Source organism: Beta vulgaris, chromosome 4, assembly GCF_026745355.1.
Source record: "Beta vulgaris subsp. vulgaris cultivar EL10 chromosome 4, EL10.2, whole genome shotgun sequence".
Taxonomy (NCBI): domain Eukaryota; kingdom Viridiplantae; phylum Streptophyta; class Magnoliopsida; order Caryophyllales; family Amaranthaceae; genus Beta; species Beta vulgaris.
Genome location: NC_079205.1, coordinates 14419285 through 14443043, shown reverse-complemented (window position 1 = coordinate 14443043; position 23759 = coordinate 14419285). Strand labels below are relative to the sequence as shown.

The 23759-nt window shown below is 35.4% G+C and overlaps 1 protein-coding gene across 1 annotated transcript; it reads right to left on the bottom strand.

Moving 5' to 3' along the window:
- Positions 1–1389: 1389 nt before the first annotated feature.
- LOC104891415 (hypothetical protein) lies at positions 1390–17309 on the bottom strand. Its single transcript, XM_010677105.4, has 9 exons — positions 16958–17309; positions 11819–14660; positions 8909–9032; positions 8374–8453; positions 7375–7616; positions 4981–5067; positions 4065–4164; positions 3647–3848; positions 1390–3552 (listed from the first exon to the last, which is right to left on the bottom strand). The coding sequence occupies exons 2-9, from the start codon at positions 14564–14566 to the stop codon at positions 1412–1414; spliced, it is 5724 nt and encodes a 1907-aa protein (XP_010675407.2). The 5' UTR covers positions 14567–14660; positions 16958–17309; the 3' UTR covers positions 1390–1411.
- Between the last annotated feature and the right edge of the window lie 6450 nt (positions 17310–23759).

Sequence of the window (23759 nt, the reverse complement as noted above, 5' to 3'; positions counted from 1 at the left end):
AGGAGAATCTAGTTCATCGAGGTATGGGAGAGGAAAGGCGGTGCCCGGTATGTGGTGATGGTGATGAAACACTTAAGCATGCTTTATTTTTATGTCGGGATGCGCATAGTATATGGAGACTTTCTCCTTTGAGGTTGGAATTAAATGAACAGGAGTCTGAGAAAGTGTCCCAATGGTGTGAGAAGCTCGCGCAGACAATCACGGAGGATATTTGGTGGGAATTGTTTTGGTGCTTGCTATGGGGTGTATGGCTTCGAAGGAATGCGTGGATTTTTGAAGGGAAGAAAGTGGATGCGAAAAATGTAATTGATCGTGCTCTGTGCTGCTCAATGGAGTTCTAGGCTGCGAATGAGGAAGTGAAGGATGGAATGCAAAGGGAGGGACCAGGACCAAAAAAATGGTTGCGACCCAGAGAGGGGTGCCTAAAGATAAATACGGATGCTGCTGTTTTCGAAGGTGGGAAGATCGGGTTCGGAGGTGTGGTGAGGGATGTGGAAGGGGAAGTGCGGATGGTTTGTTGTGGATGGATGGAAGGTAGATTCGAGGCTGACATTGCGGAGGCCATGGCTGCCAGAGAGGTGCTGATTTTAGCTTGGGAGGCGGGGTTCCGGGATGTTATCTTGGAGAATGATTGCCTCAAGCTTATTTCCCATTTGAAGAATCGCTCTCTTGAGAACTCGAGCTTCGGGAATATAGTAACGGATATACTAGAGTTTGCCCAGGATTTTAATTCTCTCTCTTTTTCTCATACATGTCGTAGTGGGAATAAGATAGCTCATACTCTAGCAAAGATGAGTAAAGCATATGACTGTAACAAAATTTGGATGGAGGATTTTCCTTCGGAGATCCAACCCTTTGTACTGGCAGACTTGGTTTTTGATGAATAAATTTGCTCATCGCTTTCCCGTCAAAAAAAAAAGTCCATATTTTAATAGTTATACCATCTATTTGAAAGATGGAATGATGATATATGAAAGATATGAATTATCATAATAATTTCCTTAATTTATCAATCAGTTTTATTCAACATAGGTAAAAACAAATAGTTTTTCGATATCTATCAGTTTTATTCAGCATAGGTAAAAACAAATAGTTTTTCTATTTACTTGGTAAATAGGTTAGAAAAATGGAAACCCCTTTGTGAGTTTAATTTTATCAGACCTCTATGCTCCTATTATGCGTTCCTTTGGTAAAAAAATAAATAAATGGAAGCAGCAGTAATTTTAGGCTCAGTTTAGTCTAAGCTCAAGGCCGCAACATAGCTCTGCTAGAGCTCAGGGTGACCCAAGCTTTGACCGAGCAGATTCCGAAAGCCTACCTAGCCTTCTTACTTAGGTTAGTGGTCGACCAGAATTTTGTAACCATCTTCGGCAACCAAGACAAGGAACATCCAGAATATGCACCAACTTTATTACGACTGAGGCAAAACACTAGCTTGCTGAGATTGTTCAATCAAAGAAAGCTGGTTTTCAACACTTACACACTGGGTTTCTTGACCAGAAACTCCCTCTTGGATTACAACGGGTACATTATATTCACAACTCTCTGATGATCGTCTTTCTAAACTAATTTCTTCGTCTAAGGAGTCCGAGTGACCAATGGGTTCAGCACCTGTTTCCGTAGCTTCAACAGCAACTTCTTTATCTTCACGAACCGTCCTCAAGATAACCGAATGAGTAGTCATGATATCACTCATATTACTTGCACTGCTTATTTCAATGCCTTCAACAGTCTGCACATCTTTCACTGCCTCTGAAATCACCAATTTATTTGTGGCATATACCCCCTCTTTACTTACAGCTTCTACTTCCATAACTTCAGGAGCTTGCTCCTCTTCCTTCGCCTCATAATTAGATAGCTTAGGTGTTGCAACCGCAGCTGCCTCGTTTTCCTTCATTGCCTCCAAACTCACCAAGTTAATGGTCACATCTCCACTAATGATGCTAGCAGCTCCAATTTCTATGCCTTCGGCATCTTCTTCATTTTCCTCCACAAGTTCTGAATTTACCAACTTAATTGTCGGATTTTTACTCGTATTATTTGCAACTTCTACATCCAAGCCATTAGCAACATATATATCTTCCTCCACTGCCTCTGAATTCACCAACTTGATCATCACATTTTCATTCGGATTACTGGCAGCCCCCAACTCCAAGTTGTCAGCAACTACATCACCTTCCTTCAGTGGTTCCAGATTCACCAAATTAATCTTCACACGATCACTTGTGTTACTAGTTGTAGCTTTTACTTGCAAGCAATCAGCAGCTTCATCGTCTCTATTCACCACATTGTTGCTTTTACTACTTGCACCATCTTCAGTAACTTCGTCACCTTCCTTCACCAACACATTTCCCCTCATGCTTCTAGTAGTACTTGCATCCCCTACTTCCATGCTTTCGGCGGCTTCCTCATCTTCCTTCACTTCCTCCAAGTTCACCATTCTACTTAACATATTTTTACTTATATCACTTGTTGCTTCTATATCTATGCCTACAGATGCTTCTACAGCTTCCTTGACAGCCTCTATATTCATCAAACTAACTGACGCATAATCTCTAACATGACTTGCAGCCTCAACTTTGGTATCTCTACAAGATTGCTCATCTTCCTCTGCTGCCTCCGGATTCACCATTTCAATTGCCACACTTTCACTCAAGTTACAAGCAGCAGTAATTTTCATGGCTTCAGCACCTTCTACATATCCCATCACTGCCTCTGAATTCGCCAACTTAGTTAGCACATCTTGACTCGCTTTACATGCATGGATGGTGCTCCCACCTTCCAGATCATTGCGAGTTACATGGTTTCTGAGCTCTGAAACTGATTCAGCTTCCTTAAACGTGCTTTCAACATGAGTTGCAACATCATGCGTAACTCCTACATGTGTTTCCTTTTTTCTTAAGACACATTCATTTAAACATTCTCCTGCGGATTGGCTCCAAAAAGGGTTGTCTTGATCCAAGCAATCTTGTACTTCCAGAAATTTACAAGGCTTATCTACAGTTACCCTTTCGGTTCTGTTACTAGGCATGTTCCGTGCAGGAGGTATTTCCATGCATTCAACGGTCTTCACAATATCTTGGTCTTTGGCAACTTGCAAACAATTATCCTGATCTTCCACAAGAAGTTTAATCTCTGACCCCACAACAGAAAATTCGGAGCTTACCAGGTTATCACTCTCAATCATACCTAATGAGCCAAATTGCAAAATTTTGCTCTCACCAGTATAATTTGTTAACCTTTCACACCCAGCTAGCGCATGGAAAAGCTCCTCTCTTTTAAGACCTGTTTTTACAACTGTCACCTTATCCTCCTGCTCCAAGGAACCCAAACCATTCAAATGGTCACACTCAACTTCAGCAGTACCTGCTCTCTTCTGAGCTGTCTTCGAATCAGGAGAGCTTATCGGCTTAAATTCTAGTTCATTTGCACCTCCAATAAAAATGTCCTCTTCAGTATTTCCATATATGGCATCTATTTTAGGATCCCCTTCGAAGCAAATACCTATCTTACATGAGTCATCACTGCCCAGAGCAGAGATATCTTCAACTCCTGAATTGGAATAATTTTGGTCAATAGCTTTCCATCTTGTTAATTTAGAAATGGAATTAAGAGCACTGACGCAGTATAATTCAACATGAAGTACCTTTTTGAAGGTCTGAAGCTTGATTCACATAAAGTGTCTTTTTCAACATAACGGTGCCTGGAAACACCATAAAGTTGATTTTGCTCAAGCTTCTTTTCTCATCCTCCTCCATAGGTACGAAACCAAATCCGATTGTCCAGGTTTCTACTAAATCAGAAATTGCAGCAACCACAAGCTTCTCAACTTTCAGGGATATGAGCATCTAGAGCCAAATAATATATATAAAAAAAAGAGATGAGTTTCCAAAAAGAAGATATGCGTTGGTGATAAGCCACAGTAAGCGAACTTGGTTAGTATTAATCATGATGAAAATGGTATTATACTAAATATTATTGGTATCTATGGAGTTGGGGAAGATAGAAACAACCCCGCCATCAACCCAACACCATACAGAAGGCAGTCACACAACGTAAAATACCTTCTCAATACAATTCAGCAGACGTCGACACATTCCCTGCCGACGATATTTGCTACAAGTTGCGATGAGTGGCATTTCTGCAACAGCTACTCCATGCACTCTGTGGCATTGAGGTCAAAATTCTCATTAAAACAGAACGGAGGAAGTATATATATATGTGTATGTATCTATGTATATTAAAAAAGAAGATTAACTAGTTTGTGAACAGAAACAACGTATATAGAGATTACACAATGGTGAAAGACCAATCTAGCTATTGGATCATTATGAATGGTGCAACTACATAAACAACTGAAACTTTGATCTCTCAAGAGTAAGTCCAATTGGCCTACATATACCTTTAGGCCATAGGAATATAAATACTTCCTCCATTACATGGTTAATGCAACATGGGGAGGATGCCCAATGATGAGGAGAGAGATAAAAAGAGGGACCCATATAATGAGAAGTGAGAGAGAGAGAATCCTTAAACCACATATTGGAGTGTTGCTTCCGTCAAAAAACAAAGATTGAAGTGCTGTATTTACTTTGCAGCTTCAAGAAAAAAAAAGTGCCCCATTTTAGAATGGCAGACGTATAAAAAGATCAACCAGTCTACATTCAAGTAGAGCCCAGACATATCAGAGCATTAATTCAAGGCTATAAGCATGCTCCGTAGAAGATCGTCAAGCTCCACATGACGGTCAGTCAGCCAGATCATTTTCAGCATAAGAAGCACGGAACATAATTGCACATGCTCGAAACTTAATTTCTAAAGATACTCTTAAATGCAGATAAATAGTATACAGAATCAAAGAATATGATAATGACAATCACACGTGGTAAGTAAATTGGAACTTCCAAAGATATCAGCCGAATGTAAAGGAAGAATGTGGGCCAATGGGAATATGGAGTAATGAATCACATTTATAATTACCTGATAGATGCAACAGATACTAGTACATCATTTTTCTCTAAAACAGCAGTATAAAATCCATGATAATCTAGCCTTGCAAATTCCGACCTGACATCAGAAACATGAAAACCAGTTAAAAGAATGGAAGAAGGGTGCTTCAAAGATGTATCCTTCAAGCAAATCATATAAACAGCAATTTGATGGAGAAAGCATGATGGTCCAATTACTGATTATAGGAACAATGGGAAACGTTTAAAATTCTCTAAATGTCAGAAGTAAACCTATTATAAAAGTAAGGGAGCTTAATGAGATCTTTGTAATAGACTAGCCCAGGGGACAAGGGTATTATAGTATTATACACTAGTTAATATGTTAGCTTGGGGAATAAGCAAATACACCATAGATAGAGGAGATTCGAGAGAGAAGAGGATATCAAGAAATTATTGGAGAGTTCAATTTAGTGGTTAGTTTGCGACTGTGTTAAGTCACTCAAAAACTTGGCAATCTATCTTTTATTTTCAGTAATTTTCCATTTCAATCTATCAAATATCATCATTATCTTCTTTACTTTACTGCACAATTTCACAGTTCATTACAATCTTAAACTCAATGTTCCGATACATCAGATTCTGAAACAAAAGAATTTAAGACATTTCTACTGGTAGGATCAACTTGCAAATCAGCCTACTATCTATTTGAAAGAATATCAAAACCTATTCCATGGTTCCTTTTGCAAGATCATGTTTCAAATTTTCCTTTTTTTCTTTTTGGTTTCTTGTGGTAACCATGCAAGATAACTAATTTTTCATTATCAAGTATCGTGGGTGATTCTAGACATTTTGTAAAACTTCTTTTCGCAGAATGACAGCTACAAAATCTTCTACACAGGTGAATGGCCACTACACAATGGATATGCCTTTATTAATTCCATGTCCTGAATTCATACTCAGGACTAGACTTGGCCAAAGCATTTTCATCAGATACAAATCTAAATAATCTAGCTCTGTGTAGAAATTAAGGTTAAGCAGACAAGCCTCACATGAGCAACATTAACAACTAACAAACCCTCTTCACCAGTGAATCTCGAATCTTGATTTAAGAAACAATGCTAGACTTCAGACTATTAAACATGTTCTCCTCTTTGATTTTGACTATACGTTTACTCCATCTATGTAAGCCATTGAAGGTTGTAGTGGGTCAATATCTACATTACAGATAATGAATTGCTAAATGTGAGAGCCTGATATATAAATACTTCCTCTGTCCCATACTCCTTACACTTGTTATTATAGATGATAAGTTGTTTGCTTATCAATTATTATTTTATCGAAACGGTAAGACAGGATTAAATGGGTAGTATTTTTATTTTGATGAGAGAGTAGCGGGAGTGTGGGACTTGCTTGAAAGTTATAAAGATTAGAGTATTGGAAATTTCCTCGTTACTGAGATTGAATGTAATTCTCAAATTACCCCTCACATTTGGAGAATTCCTCATATACCCCTGAACTTTGTGTTTGGGCTCAAGATACCCTTACTAATGATGGAACCCTAACGCGGTTAGTTTTTTTTCTCTCCCCTCTCCATCTTCATCTTCCTCATCTCTCCTCCCACCATCCTCCATTAACGATATTCGAAACCTTCAATTTTCTCTCTCTCCTCCCCATCTTCATCTTCCTAAATTCTCAAAAATGAAAATTCATCTCAAATTAATTTCAACACTCAATACAACAATTTAACACATTAATTCAACACAACAACAATTAATCGACTTAAAAATAATTAAACAAGCAAAAACACAAATCAAGTCAGAAAACTAAAATCTAACTAATAACCTGAAGAATTGCGTTAATGACAGTAATACTCCCGCAACTTTCGTCACTGATATTAGCAGCCCAACTATGGCCATTATTCAACAAATGAGGAGAGAGAAAAGTGGAAAGAAAAAAAATGGCAGAAGAAGATGAAGACAGGGAAGAGAAAGGGAAAATTGAAGGTTTAGAAAGTCATTAGTGGAGGATGGTGGAAGGAGAGATAAAGAGGATGAAGATGGAGAGGGGATAGAATGGTGTTAGGGTTCCGTCATTAGTAAGCGTATCTTGAGCCCAAACACAAAATTCGGGGGTATATGAGTGATTCCCCAAATGTGGGGTAATTTGAGAACTACGTCAAACCTCAAGTAAAATTTCCCTTAAAAAACTAGTGGGTCGTGTCCAGACACAGAATCTAAAAAGTGATATGGGAGAAGAAAGTGAAATCACATTGTTGTAAGGTCATGCTCCAAGTAGACAAATGAACTAGGGCCTGAAATTTACCATTATAATGAACCTGATTATGTTAACTCTGTGATTTCATTAATCTATGTATTAATCAGGGGGGAAAGTTTACCACTATAAACACCCAAAGGGAAGTACTTACCCCCAATTGTACACCACTTGTGGTATCATATCTATGCCTGTTCTTGGATCAATCATGGAGAGGAAGCACTCCTCCATAATAGTAACAGCAACAGCCAACTTAGAGTTGCATTCAGCCTTTAGAGCAAAACGTTGAGCAGAAGGAACTTTTTGTTCATCATGGATGCATCGCAGAAGGGTCCAGGAATATTCATCAGCAATTTGGTTGGACAAGCCAATACGAGATTGTAGACCAACAAAGACCTGCATAGCAATTTGCAGAAGGGATTTGATGATCAAAAGAAATCGAGGAAGATTTGAGACCATCTTGAATGTCTAAATCAGTACATTACATTAACCTCTTCATATTTTGTAAAGCATATAACAGCCAATATTAACATTTCCTATGGGGTATAAAGTAGGGGTGTAAGTTATTTGGTTAAAAACCGAAAACCAAACCAAACCAAACCGAATTAGTAATTTGGTTTGGTTTTTTTTTGAAATTCGGTTTGGTTTGGATTCAAAAAAATAATTTTTTCGGTTTTTCGGTTTGGATTGGTTTTGGTTTTGAAAAACCAAAAAAACCGAATTATTGTCACTTAACATACGAATTTTGTCTATTATTTTTTTGTGTTTCTTTTTTTTAATATTAATTACGAAAATACAAAACTATTGTCACTTAAAATACAAATTATCAGAAAGTTTGGTTTAAATTCGGTTTGGTTTTTATCTTGGTTTGATTTAATTTCATTTCGGTTTGGTTTGGATTTTGAAATATGAAAAAAAATTGGTTTGTTTTGGTTTGGATTTTGAAAGATAAAAAAAATTCGGTTTGGTTTGGTTTGGTTTGGTTTTTGGTTTCATATTTTGGTTTGGTTTGGTTTGGATTGAGTCGAATTTCGGTTTGGATTTGGTTTGGAAATTTCAAAACCGAATTTATTTCGATTTGGTTTGGTTTTGACCTAAAACCAAACCAAAAACCGAACTTACACCCCTAGTATAAAGTAACAGAACTGCTTACCTCTTCACAATCTGAACTACAGAACCAAGAAGCACCACCATCTTTGCTCATACCCTTGTCCGTCAAGCACAATTGATGATCTGTTGACAGATTTACAGTCACTAATACATTCTTACAAAGGAAAGGACGAATTTCCTATCATGGCCTTGCTCAGAGCCAGACAGTGTTAACATAGACAATGTTGGAAAGACATCTGAGACCTGAGAGTACTTCATTCCATAAACAAGTCACTACCATCAAGTTCAATGCAAGCAAATTGCTAAAAAAGCAAGGCTTTATTCTTTTCACCTTTTAAAAAAATTATTTTTAAGAAAAAAAAGTTTTCAAATGAGGGCCAATCATTAAGTCCAAATAAGTTCACATAAGATTAGATAAGGGTAATCCATGTCCAATTCATAACTCCAATAAGTTCTAACTAAGTTCTGATAGAAGCCAATAGGTTCAAAAGCTATATATTGGCTAATGATTAGGGTTCTTAAGGTAAAAATAATATAGACTAGATTCAAAAAGATCCAGAACAGTAAAAGAGGTATACACTTTTTGTCACATTGTGAACATTTCACTGCAGCATAAGAACTTGAGGGTTCAGTGTCATTGGCCAGAGCTCCACAGATCTGGCATGTGCAATCTGGGCAATACCAACTCCCTTCAGGTAGCTCCTGCAAAACAAAGATTAAAATAAATTAGTAAAGATCCTAAATTGGTAGGTAAGCAAATATAGATACACACAAGCACCTCCGAAACTATAACAAAATACAAGATATGCAACATGTTTTAACAATGAAGACAAACACATGCACACAAGCATGCACAACACAAGCCACACAAAAAACAAAGGTCGTGCCAGTAATCGTTGGATTGGGTATAACTATAGCCAGAAGAAACTGCAGTATTCAACAGTGACACCTGTAAACATATTTGACGGTAAAGGCACTTTGTCAGTTAGACATAGGCTCCACTCACTTGGAAAGAAACACTATGATGCATGCCATATTCAAGAGAAGCACACAATTCCGGGATCTAGGCCACAAAAACAACAGACCATCACCCAGTACCCAGTGCATCATGCTAGCACTTTTTTTCTTTCTATTTGTCCTTTTTATTGGAGGGGAGATAAGTCCTACATCAGCAGAAAAAAGATCTTTGCTATATAAGTAATTCAAGGGAAGGAAAACAAACTACTACTTATTCATTCACATATAAGTGTGACAGTTGTTTTTTCAGTGTCGAATGTACACCTTTGACCATTATAATCTTTATTTACGTTTTATGAAAAGTTGATACTAAACAAGATCCCACAAGAGAGTATTTATAATATACTTCCTCCATTTCTTTTTACTTGCAATATAGCACTTTGGCACGCAATTTAAGGAGAAAATTAGAGAATGTAAATGAACATATCAATCAAAATAATCAAGCCTTAACATCCTAACTCATACCTCTTACCGGTGATTAAATTATTTACCATTACACTAAGAGCTGTTGCAACTAAATAAGAACACCTAAAAATGAAAATTGTTGCAATTAAAAAAACACACATATATATACTACCTCTGGTTTTTATTAGATTACCCACTTTCCTTTTTGGGTTGTCCCTTAGGCCTTATTACTTTACCCACTTCAATTTTTTATTTTTGGAATGATCCTACCAATTGTTTATTATTATATCTACCTTCTAACTCTACTTCTGTTGGCCCACAACATTAATTTCAATACAATATGTCAATAAAGTAATACTTTCTCTTTCCCTCTATGACACATACCTATTTCTCCTAAAATTGTGTGCCCAAAGAAATGGGTAAACTAATACAAAGCTGGAGGGAGTACATGTTAGCCATACGTCACTTAAAGGAGATCCCGAAACTAGAAAACGCGACCCGTAGGTTGCTGACAGGAGAGAATTATTCTGACTTTTTATCTTTTCCTTTTTTATTCCTTATACCTCTCTCCTATTCCACTTCTTTCTCATTTTTACATATTCTTCCCATCTCCTTCAAACCAGCCATAGCATCTAGAAGATATGACATTTCATCTAGGTAGAATAAAAACGACAATTTTTTGCTCAATATCCATCTTCGGCGGCAAAACACCAACTTTTACTATTTTATGTCCACAAAAAAGAACAGCCAAACCTAAGAAGGTGAGGGAAAGAATCACGCCAAAATGAGAGGGGAAAGGAGCAAAGAGGGGTAAAATAAAAATCAAGTGCTAAGCAAGTGTGGCATGGGTTCAACGCCGGAAAACACCGGAATCCGGCCACTGATTTTTTTTGCCGAAAAAAATCTAAAAGTAGATTTGTGCCTCATTTTTTTGTTAGTTAGTGGTAAAAGGTGCATTTCACAAGGTAGATTCCTGCAATTTTCCCTATGGTTTTTAATGAAGTTAAGTACGCCGTAAAACTATACACTTTCATACTTGAGTTCAAGAATATTACACAATATAGTTCCAAATAAAAAGGGAGGTCAAATGAAAAGGCACCTTAAAGTAAGAAGGTACAGAGATTAAGTACATGTCAAGTTCATAATTTTTTAGCTAAAAGTCCATCAACATAACATATAAAAACAGTAATATAAAATGACAGATATATAGAAAAAGTTCCCATGAGAACAATAATCCAATTTAGTAAAATCTTCTAAGATTAAACATGGTAATCCATTTTTCTCGCAATGCAATCTTTTTGGAAGATTGGCTCTGCAAGGGGAAAAATGGTTGCAATTTAGCCAAAATAGAATCTATATTGGTTACAAAGGATTATTACAAAGTGTTATCATGTTCTCATATAAGAATTATTCACATGTAAACCTAACCATATATATTTAGAGAGTTGCTAAATGAGAATATGAGAAAGATATCCCTATGTATATCCAAATCTATTTTCAATCTATCAAAAGGACATTAGTTAGATAAGGTTGTGATGGTTGACAGGTCCTGAAAGTTCACATCGTTTGTGGCTATGATCAATAATGGGCAAGATTTGGGCCTCTACCACCATAATCACGCAATCAGGAGTAAAAGGCACCACTTGATGCAAAGAAATGAGAGAGAAATCAGGAGTGAAGGAGGACTTGACTACAGAGAAAATATACAGCGACAAGACCAGACAGCAAACGAGTAACAGCCATTTTATCCAGTAACTAATCCTAGATAGCCTGGCGCCTTTATGTGCAATAAATAACAGAAGGCGTGCAATTTTCCAAGTCAATACAGAGCCTGAAAGTTCTAGAACAACCCACATGGCCACATCAGTAGCTTTGATTTGGCTCGGCTTGTTCTATTTGATATAGGTAGGAGAAGAACCCGACTCGGTATTGAAAAAAAAAAAGAGAAAGCAGAACCAAGTCAAGATGATATATGAATAATCAATTAATAAAAAAAACTGACCAACATGCTTGAGAAAAATTTTAAAAGCAAATAAGACGAATAAGCATATAAACTGCAAACAGACCTCTGCTGACAAGCATGACTGATGAAAAGTAGAAGGGCAGTTATCACAACAGAGCAGTTCCCCACCATCACCACAAATTCCACAAGAATCGTCATTTTTATCAAACTCACCAAGTGGCACATGTCGTGCGCCACTTCTCCTGACCTTGTATTCAGCCGACCAAGCTTGAAGCTGACATAGAGTATACGGCCTACCAGACCCCACAAAAAGATTCAAACAAGGACGATTCTGATTAAAACCTGCATGGATCTTAAACTGAGAGACAGGAAACACCTCATTGCAACAATTACAAAGAATACCATCCTTTGTAACAAGACCTTCTTTAACCACGGCATCATCCTTCGGATCACGATATTGAATTGCTTCATTTACAAGTATAGACCCTGCACTAATTAACCATGCCAAAATTGTCCTTTCACCAATCAAGGCCCACCTCTCTGTAAAATGTTTCCCACCCTTGCCAAGGCTCCGTAGAAGCAATCTACAACTTCCTTTCTGGGTCTTGCGTTTCTTCGGAGATTTAACCTTAAACTTCCCTGGCAGCGGACCACAATCATTTACTCTGGATCTAAAGGTTCTTTTTTTTATTATTGCCGAAATCAACAAGTCATCATCCTTGAGCCTGCAACCCATTGATCTCCTCTTCTTACTGTAATTCTTTTTAGGTGTCATGCGTTGCTTGCAAGACTGTGATTCAATAGAGCCACTATATGCATGTAGAGGTTTATCAGCATCACGACCCGCATTTAGCTCTTCCAAACAGCAACCACTACGATGTCTGCTTCGGTAACTTTTTCCAGGTAGAGACCTTTTCAGTACACTAGGATGCTCAAGAAAGTTGGTTGAAAATTTATTTAAGCTTGCATCATTGTCAACATAATCCATCGACCAGCCTTGTATATCAACTAAATTTAACTGGCCGCTCCTATCATTAGCCTCGCGAACGACATCAGCTTCTTCTCGGCATAGTTTGGAGAGTTCAACTCCAGAAAAACCTTCAGACATGCAGTCCATTTTCTTCACTCCGTCAATGGTAAATCTTTCCAATGGTTCAGCTACTTCCTCCAACAAACAAACTGCAGAATCTTTGGAGCTTTCCTTACTTAGTTCCAGGTTCTGTTTATTGTAGCTTGGAGAACTGATACAACTAGCTTGATGAGGTGAAGAATGTCCATAAATTGCTTTGGTCTCAGCAGTGCCAACAGGAACATCATATAGATAAGCAGGATGTTGTAAACATGTGCTATCAGACTCACAGGCCGATATGCGACATGAATTCAATTCATCTGTACAAGCTCCCACGTCGCAATTTCCAGTTTTAGCAATTGTTTTTACAAGACGCATGTTATTTCCTTCAGAAACATAAATAGAACTGGTTTTATGAGTCCCGACCATATCAGAGGCCATAGAAGGACTGCAAAAAGTTTTCTCAGCATGTCCATCTAAAGGCCTCTTCCTATCACCTTTCCTATATTTGAATCTAGACTCCGATTGAGCTTTGCCATCCACATCACTTACATTGCTTTGCTTTGCTTTGACTAGCTTTCCGGCTCTGAGTGCATGCATTTTTCTATTCACAAGAATTACATTCACAAAGGGGTCCAGAAGCCTCCATTGACAAGTCAATGAACACTTGGGCTCCAAATCGTTCATCGTATTGTCAATATACCTTAGTGTTTCAAACAAATCAGAACAGAACTCATCAACTGTAGTCCACTGTTTATCATCTACTTTTATTTTATTGTTGCCATGAGCCAATAATCTCTGACCAAGCAAGTTCCAAACTTTTGGAAATTCACGAAAAATCTTTCCTTCAGGTGATCTATAAACATATCGGTTCCTCCCATCATTTCTCACGTGCCTCTCAGGAGACCATCCAGCTCTTTCAAGCAAGAGGTACGCTCGGGAACGAAGAATAGCATGGGAATCCTTCATGCTGTCACCATTCAATATTTCATCATCTTCACATTCAGAATAAGTAGTTTTTCTGGGTCGTCTGTCAGCATGTTGAAGTGACTCAGACTCGCTGACTGCAACAGCTGTGGGGCTAGGAACCAAAAGTTTGGTAGCAGAACTCTCCTGTGAAATGGGCGAAGCTATAGAGTTACTAACACCAACTTGCTTTACCTCACTTCCATCTGAGCCTGACAAGCTACAATTGAAAGACCTGCTATCTGCTAAGTTACCTTCTTGGTCAGATTCGGGATATTGCTTTAACAAGTAACAACTAGATGTCACGCCTTCACTGCACGACTCAACCACGTGACACATAAGAATTTGGCAGGGAGCAGGCAGTACAGGACGGTAAGCTTCAGAAACAACTTGCTTCAGCGGAATGGATGAAATCACAGCCTTATCAAGGTACGGTTTGAAATTAGACAGCTCGTTCACTGAATACCTCATCCGCTTTGCATGCACATCATGATCAATCATTTCATCCATGATAGACCCCTCTGCAGAGCTTGATACTTGAGAATCCCTCTCAATTTCAGCAGAAGCAGCCTCCTTCTGACTTACATCTTTAGGAGAAGCTTGATTCGTTACTGCTGAATTTTCACTGTGAGAACTAGGTGAAATCTCAAGCATCTTATGAGACTCGGTCAGAGATGTGGTACCTCCAGTAGCGTCACACTTCTTACTACAGCCAACTGCAGCATTTCCATAGAACACCTCTTGGGAGATGCGGAGCTCTTCATTTGATCCTTCAAAGCCATCATCTTCTAGATCAAAAATATCCTGGCCAAACATCTTTTGGAGTCTTAAGCTAAATTCATTTCCCCTTCCTTCCAGCTTTCTACATTGACAAGCTCACATTCGAAATTTTCATAAAATATCACGAACCCTGCACCAAAAAGGTAGAGGTAATAGAATAAGTTAAGTGTACTCTAACAGCACCTTTTGGCATCTTAAATAGCAAATCCATTTCCAGACAGACATAACAGTTCCCCTTCCTCTTCTAACCTTTTCCTTTCCTTTCCTGGAAAAGTCAAGAATGAAAAGAACATAGTTTATGAGTAATATGGGCATGATATATGAAAATTAAATTCCCAAAGTTGATACCCAATCTCATAAAGACCCGTTTAAATTTGTTACGGAGAAGTGGGAGGGGATAACACACCTAATACGAGTGCTATTTTGGTACACTATATGTTGATTCTCACTCCTGACTTCCTGAGAGTATGGACAGTGTGTATGTTATCTATGGACATAGGTAGTAGTTGTGGACCCCCAAAATACTTTATCCTTGAATGTTAAAGCTATGAGACTAAATACTCCATGAAACAACTATCGTTTTCTAACTCCCTAAATATCCTAGTCAATTCATTAGTCAGTGTACTTTGAATTTTGTAAATGCTTCAAAGCTTTGCAAACTTTCAGCACAACTTTGGTTGTCTCTTTGAAGCAGTATCCTGAGATACTATTCATGGAGAATTTGTGATGTTTTCAGTGGTAAAGCACTAAACTCTATATCTAATTAATGAGAAGTAAAAGTTTAGTAACTTTTCAAGGAAATGAGCATTTTACATTAAATAGTATGATCCAAAATATCCAAAGGAGAATTCCAATATTATATGTAAGATTTTCTTTCATTTTTAAAGAGATTTGTTTTTACTAAAAGAGCAAAAACTTCATGACAAACGTAGAGGATGTCAGGACGATGAAGTGAATCTACTCGTGAGCACAGTTAACTCAAATCAAGTGAGCTCGAATTGACTCAAAGACCTTGTCAAGTCAAACTAAGCAGCTAGAACTATATTAATTATTGTTTTTTAAAAATAATGAATTAAAAAAAAATCTAATATAGTTCTACGTAATAATTTAAGGACATCAAAATTTAGCAAAAGGTAGCCGGAAGCTTAAAGCTCTATTGATGCTAGAGTGGAGTTGTGAACCACTTTCAAGCTCGAGCTCACTATCATCCCTAACTATGAAATAGAAATTAGGAAGTGAAGTCTCAATCTAAAAGTGAGAATTTAAAATTGCCAATCACATTCTACATCAGGCTAAGAAAACAACAACAAATCCTTAGTCCCAAAATGATTTGGGGTCGGCTAACATGAAACAAGAAGAGACCCTAATCTCAAAACAATTTGACATTTCTTCACCAATTAAAGCAACTAAAAATAGTCAAACAAGCTGCTAGCAGAAAAACCTAGATGTCCACTGTGTCATACAATCTATGCCACAGCCAGCAACGAGCAAGCAAATAAGCAGCTTCCAATCTCAAGTAGGGCTGATCGTTGTAGTTGGACATAGATCCAATTTCTAAAAAAAAAATTGAGCGCAGGAAGAAGTTTTTTTTTCTGCAAACAGGTACTAGATCTGCCATTGCCTTGCAGGAAAATCATAGTACATGAGGTAGCTGCAGAATTGTTGTGGTATAATGAACTTCACTTGAATCCTCAAGCAGCATGTTATCAAGCGTATTAAGTAATTCAAGAATATGCTCTTCAACTAAAAGCCTCCTACAATTTACATTCTACACCCAGGTGTAAAACACCCTGCCCTCTTACATCCTCCACCCATATGCTCATGTAAACAGCATATGAGCGAATTTACATGCTCTAGGTACACCCGAGTGTGAAGTGCATGAACTCAAAGCCTCCACCAATTTCAATTTTTAGGGCTCATACATACATACATACATAATTCATTCCTCATCTTCTCCTCTTCGCCCTTATTTATTACAGCATTTAATTAATTATATTTTAATTGTAATTGTAATGCTCCTTCTTCAATCCAAGTATTATCTTATTTCCCTCTGTGTAAATACTAACCATATATCCATAACCCAAAATCCCACTAATTATCACCATCTATGCATGCAAGTCACACACTCTAACCATAATAATTTCTTCAAAATTCCCATTAATGTAATTAATTTCCTAAAAACATTTAATCTTATACTGCATTCATATCTGCATGCTATAATTTCATTATGTAGAGTAAAATTAACCTTTATAAATCAAACTCAGACAAATTAATGACAGATAATAAACAAAATCTAAGCTCCACAAATCCCCCAAAATCAAAAATGTATCTCAACTTATCAATGCATTAAATAAAAGAGAGAAATAAATTGAACCCAGTTCAAAGTTAAACAAGGAAACAACAGCAGTAACAAACACATCCATTTACCAAAGAAATTATTTTCTGGGTTTCTTCAATTCTGAATTCTCTCCCTCAAATTTGTTGATGATCCAAGTTTCCAATCTCAAAGCTTAAATTCTCAAAGTTTCTCCTAAAAGAAAACCTTCATTTTGCAGCCATAGCACAAAAAACTCTTGCATGCCAAATTTCTGGGAGATCTCGATTTGGGATCTCGTCGAATAATTTAAGTGTTGTCGAAATTTTAGGCTCTCAATTTTCTTATCTGTTCGTCGAATCGATGGAAATTGTGCGCGTGTGATAAGTAAGTGAAGTATATAGATGGAAGGGATGAATCTGGTAAGAGGGTTGTAACTGAGGGTTGGAGAAAATAAGTTATTGCTTTTTATAGAAATTAGATTAGATTATAATAGAAATAACATGATCTTTTTATTACATCTTCGACTTGTTTTTCATTACACTTGTATATTTAAATTAGAAGAAAATATTTAGATATCAAATAGACAATATACAAATGTAAAAGTAGTTATTATACTAAATTAAACATGGAAGTCGGATAAAAACAACATGTAACTATATTATATAAACAAATATATAAAGATGTAACTATATTATTAGAGTTGTTAATATTAATTATTATTTTTTACTCAGGCAAACTTTTAATAGATATAAATTATATTTTATTGGTTTTGATTCTCAAACGAAAACTCATAAAGTGCAAATTATTTTAGTCTTGTTAGTCTTTTCTCCATTTTATATAAAATTATTTTCAAATTATTAGCTAACAGGCTTAAAATAATACTAGGAGAAATTATACGTCCTCTTCAAGGAGATTTTGTTCTAGAAATAATAATTTAGGACATTATTTTAATTGCATATTAAGAGCCTGTTCTCCCCAACTTATTTTCAGTTCAGTTCAGTTCAGTTCAGCTCCATTCTTTTATAACCATTTTGTTAAATATTATTATTATGTTGGTATAATTTATTTTACTAATTACTCTTATTATTATTATTTAAATATATATCATTACTATTAAGTATTATTATTATTATTGTTGTTTCTATATATTATTTTATTTATTGTAGCTTTACTCATTATTATTACTATTATTATTAGGAGGAACATGGTTTAGGTCAAAGCACAAATAAACCCACTTTTTTTAGCCCATAAACCAATCAAATCGCGTCAAGACGGTTTATGATGTAATTTTTGTGGTCCAACCCAATCATTATTTTTATTACTAAATATTTTTATATTATTGAATTTAATTATTAAAATAGTAATATTAATTTACTTATTAGATATTATTGTTATTATATATCATCATCAAGTATTAATATATTAATACAAATAATATGAAATAATTATTATTAATTATCATTATTATCATTAATTATTATTATTATTAATTTATGATTATTAATATTATTTATTTATAACTATCATTTAAAAATATCCAAAATACTATTATTATTATTCATTATTATTACTTATCATTATAATTATTATTTAATATTCATATTATTATTGTTTAAAATATTATTTATATATTTATTACATTCAGTTTATTTCAATTTAATTTAATCCAATTCAATTCAATTCAGTTCAGTTCAGTTCAGTTCAGCTCTGATAAGTTCAGTTCAGTTCAGATCAGTTCAGTTCAGTTCAGTTCAGCTGTTTTATGCCAAAGAGAACAGGCCCTAAGTTTTTATTCCTTTAATAAAAAGACGAGAAAAGGTGGTTAGCTTATTATTAAGCTAAATGTAAAAAATAAATAAAAATTATGATATACTACAATGGAGTTACATTTTTACCAATATTTGAAAAACCAAAATTTTGCCAAAAATGGATTGGTTGGATTAAGGAATGTATCTCTACAGCGTCATTTTTTGTGGTTTCCAACGGCATCTCAGGAGATAAATTTTTCTCCCTTCTTAAGTGTCGAGGTAGTCATCAAGGGGATCTATTATCTCCGTAAATTTTCATTTTGTATGTTGAGCTTTTAGCTAGACAAACTCACCACCATATAACATTGACGAGTTAAAAACCTCGGGGTCCTTGTTGGTAATTCTCCAAATATTTTTCTTGAAGAAAACTCTCCTTACAAAAAGTTCTCCAAATGCAAGTGCTAGATTCTTTAGGCAGTTAATAAGTATACACTCGAGGGTAACTAAAAGCACTTTTGGAAGTATTACCTTTTCAGTTCATAGCCAACTCTCCAAATGAAAAGCTAATACTCTTTCTCATGCTAAAAGTTCTGTTTTAATTTAATCTAACCTAGCCACCAAGGGTAACTAACAAATGCAAAGTTTCCTTCTATATCCATCATGAATTAGACAAAGTCTATCAAAAAATTTTGGAACAAAAGTAAATCTAGCAAATCCTATAATTTTATAGGGTGGGATAGGATGTGTAAACCATAAAAGTAAGGTGGATTAAATTTAAGAAAAGCTAGAGTTAACAATATAGCTCTTCAAATGAAATTTCTTTGGAAAATTATCAAGAATCGTAATAAACTCTAGTTAAACCCAATCATAAATAAAATACATCAAAAATAATAATATTCGATCTTTCAAACCCTCTGTTAGTTTTTCTTGGCAGTTGAAAAAACTTATGAGCCTAAGACCACCCATAATCTGTAAAAAATTCTCTGATGGCAAGTGGAGTCGAGATAATCTATCTCTTTCTGGTATGATAACTAGGTTCAGTATCCAATCAGTAAAGTTTCTCTTTAGAATCCCTTCGACGGAACACCTAATTATTAGTGGGATTCTCATAACTTTATCGTTCCAGGTTATATTGCATCGTTTATTCTGAACTTGTACATTTGTTCAGACAATTTCAAGGATAATAATATTGTCTTGCGGTTTTCCCAAGAGGGGGTATATTCTATCAAGACAGGTGCCTGGCTAGCCTAAGGTTTACATTGTTATACTCAAGCAACTAGTGAGTACAAGTGGATTAGGAAAATAAATGCTTTCCAAAAGTTATCAATTTCATGTAGAAAGTATGTAATGATGGTCTGCCTATCAAGGATCATCTTTAAATTAAATATGCAAAATCTTTCAGCCTCTAAAATGTGTTTTCAATAATCATCCATTTGAAACTACACTTCATAACCTTTTTTGATGTTCGTTTACTTAGGATTTATTTCTTCACTTACATTTATATGGTAATTAGTGTTTTCTTCATATTGTTGATGCCTCTCATTCTTTTCGCCTCTTTCTAGAAGTGACTCATTCTATCTTATTTCTAAACCATCTTACTAAATATTGCTTCATTTGGTGGTTTGTTTGGTATTTTATAAAAAAAAAATCTTTTTTAATACTTAAAGCTTCATAACTAAAAAACTAAGCATTATTATCTCTAATTTCTTAAATAATTGGTCTTAAGCCCAAATCTGTAACATATAGATTTCTATTCTATACTCCGGACTTTCTTAAAAAAAAAAAAAAAGGGTGAGTTCAACCCTTTCTTGATCTCCTTCCCTAGTAGGTTTCGTGGAGCTAATATTGATGGCTCAAGCTCCAAGTTGGTCACTCAGGTTTTGGTTTTGTGTTTGGGGTCACAATGAAACGCCATTATTTCAGGAGCCAAAAACCCATCAGCTTCTCATCTAATATGGTTCAAGCTGAAGCTTGGAGCTTCATGAAGGTGTTAGGGGAGCGACTAATAAGCTCCCTTGGAATTAATGGAATTAATAAACTTATTATTGAAGGCGACAATCTTGTCGTTATTAAAGCTATTATGTCAATGAATAATGATGTCATACATACGTATATACATACATACATGCATGCATGCATGCATACATACATTTATCGGTTTTTTTCACCATATAACTTCGATAATTTTTTTTGCACCATACACCCTTGCAAGTTTCAAAATTCACCGTATATCCCTCAATTTTTAAAAAATTCACGAAAGGCCTTAATGACTCATCCTCTGGCCACCCCTCTCCCTCTTGAATGATATCAATTTGGTTATGGTCTTGGACACCGTGGCGAATTGGCGGCGATGGTAGGGGTTAAAAAATGGACGCATTTTAAGGAGGGAATGCAAGCAAGGACGATATTTACGGTGGTCGGTGACAGGAAATCAAATGAAAATAACGTCTTTTGAGGAAGAAGTGGGATTGTTTTTCCAGGTAAATATTAACAATTTACGATGGCCAAACTTCATCCTTAAACGGTCACTATTGTACCCCACAATAGGCTGAACCACCATCTTTGTTCTTCTGACACTACTATCTTTCTCTCTCTCCACTCGAGGTGGAGATTTTGTTTGTTTTATAAGTGGAAAATCCCAATTTAAAGCTCATTTTTTTAGTTCTTCACTCTCATTCTTACTCTGTCTTTTAGAGACAAGAAAGTAACACTCCCATGTTGTCTCTCCTCAACTATGAATCTCCTCATATTATCGTCTAAATCCACACATTGCATTTCACGCTCAAATCTCACTCAAATAAAACAGGGGAAAACAGAGTGATAGAGAGAAAGTTGAAGAAACACAAATGGATCCACTATATCACTTCATTCTTAGACATTACTCTCTTACATTACTCTCTTGTCATTCCTTCATATATGTACAAATTCAACTTAAATTCTAACTTTTTTGCCATTTTAATTTCTGGGTATACAATTTTTTTTGACATGATATACAATCTTTCTTCTATTTTTAGCCATTTTGAGAAGTGCCGAAATGTTGCCCGGATAGGGAAGAGAAGTTTGTCTTGGATGCTGAAGTGACGAGTTGGTGGAGGTGTATGGTGCGTAGTGGTTGTGTTGTGTACGTGTAGTGAAGCAGCGGATTATGGTGGTTGTGCAGATTAGGGGGAAGAGAGGGGTAGCCGGTGATGGGGCTGGATGGGGAGGGGATTGGGTGAAGGGAGAAAGAAGGCAAGAAGAGAAGATGGTCGTTTAAAGTTGAAAATCGATGTTAAGATGAAAACTGAAAACTTGCTCATTTTACAAATTTTTTGCTCATTTTACTAATGTTTGCTCATTTTACAAATTTTTTTTGCTCATTTCAGAAATTTTTTGCCCATTTTACAAAATTTTGTTCATTTTACAAATTTTTGCATATTTTACGAAATTTTCACTCATTTTACGAAATTTTTGTTCGTTTTATGTTTTTTTTTTCTCATTTTATGTTATTGCTCGTTCTAAAAAAATATAACTAATTATGTGGAATATTTGTTCAATTTATTTTTTTTGCACATTTGACGATGTTTTTGGTCATTTTCTGTTGTTTGCGCATTTCAAGTATTTGCTGATTTTGAGATATTATTGCTAAAAATCTGTAAAAACTAATTTAAATGAGCAAAATGAACTTTGAAATAACAATTTTACAACCAAAAAATATTATAACTATAACAACTTCATCAACATTTAATTTCCTCGCAGGTAACTTTCTAAATGTTATCTTCCCAACTCATGATAAGAGAACAGAAAACAAATAATTCGCTTATTCGAAAAATATTTGATTAAAGTTTCGTAAATCTAACAAGGTTACGATAAAAGTTCAAACAATCTGATCTAGATCTAGAGATTATAAGAAATAAAACTCAAAAATAGAGAAATATGTTACAATCAAGAAGAATAGCACAAAATTCGCAGATGAACATAAAAGAAAATCACATTTTTTCTTAACGTAAAATCCTAGAAAATTGGAAAAAAAATTCAACTAGAGAGAAATTTAGTTGAAATCAAGATTTACAATTGTGAAAAATTAAGAATCAATCAAACTCTTGGAATCATAGAAGGACATGAATCGAGTTTATCAACAGACAGGAACTAAGAAGAACTTCTACAATTCAGACTTGGAGATCGAAGCATGACAAGTTGAGGAATTTTGCATAAATCTTGTCAAAAATCTCTAAATATGTGGAAAAAGAAAGAGAGAGAAAGTGCAGGAAGATGAGAAATGAAAAGGACATATGAGAAATGTTAGATAGCAAATATTAGATGTGTCCAAATTGAGATTAGAATTTATTAGATTAATGGTCAAGATTGCTTGTTTTCAGTTTTCAGCTTATGAGATACTCCCTCCGTTTCATTTTACTTGTTACACTTTGATATTTTTCACTATTCACAAATTTCACTTTGACCATCATTTGTGATTTATACACGGATGAAAATATAGTTATGTGGGATCTTGTTAGATTCATCATAACATGTATTTTTATTAATATGTACTTTTTATAATTTTTACAAATACAAAATTAAAGATGTATGTCCACAAAGTTTTGCATTGGCATGAGTGAAAAGTGTAAGTGTATAAATTAAAATAAAACGGAGGAAGTAGTATGTGTGTGTGTGTGCGGCGCGCGCACACACACACACAAATATATACTTCCTCCGTTTCTTTTTACTCGCTACACTTCTCATTTCACGGACTCCTAGGCAATTTTTGGAGAAGAGAGAGGTAGAGAGTAAAAAGAAATGGGACCCATGTGGGAGGAGAGAGATAGAGAGAGTTTATTGCCCAAAAAAGAAGTGTAGCAAGTAATGTGAAACTTCCCATAATGGAAAGTGTAGCGAGTAAAAAGAAACAGAGGAAGTATATATATATATATATATATGTATGTATATATATATAATCACGTTAAACCATTTCTTATGATAAAAACTAAAACAACAACCTAAAATGAGCAAGAAGTTTCTTAAAATAAGCAAAAATATTAATTAAACAAAAATTTCTTAAAATTAACAAAAAGCATAAAATGAGAAAAATTCTTAAAAATTGTAAAAAGAGCAAAAAAAAACTTTTTTTTATAGTTTTCAACTGAAGCCTTGTTTAGAGAGATAGAGAGAGAGAAGGGAAAAAGGA

What these genes read in the sequence shown, in the direction of transcription:
- LOC104891415 (XM_010677105.4), bottom strand. Translation starts at nt 14,566, where the DNA reads ATGTTTGGCCAGGATATTTTTGATCTAGAAGATGATGGCTTTGAAGGA. An exon ending in GTAGTTCAGATTGTGAAGAG is followed by an intron (nt 7,617 to 8,373) that starts GTAAGCAGTTCT and finishes ATTGCTATGCAG; the next exon opens with GTCTTTGTTGGTCTACAATC. An exon ending in TGCTGAATTGTATTGAGAAG is followed by an intron (nt 3,849 to 4,064) that starts GTATTTTACGTT and finishes ATTTGGCTCTAG; the next exon opens with ATGCTCATATCCCTGAAAGT.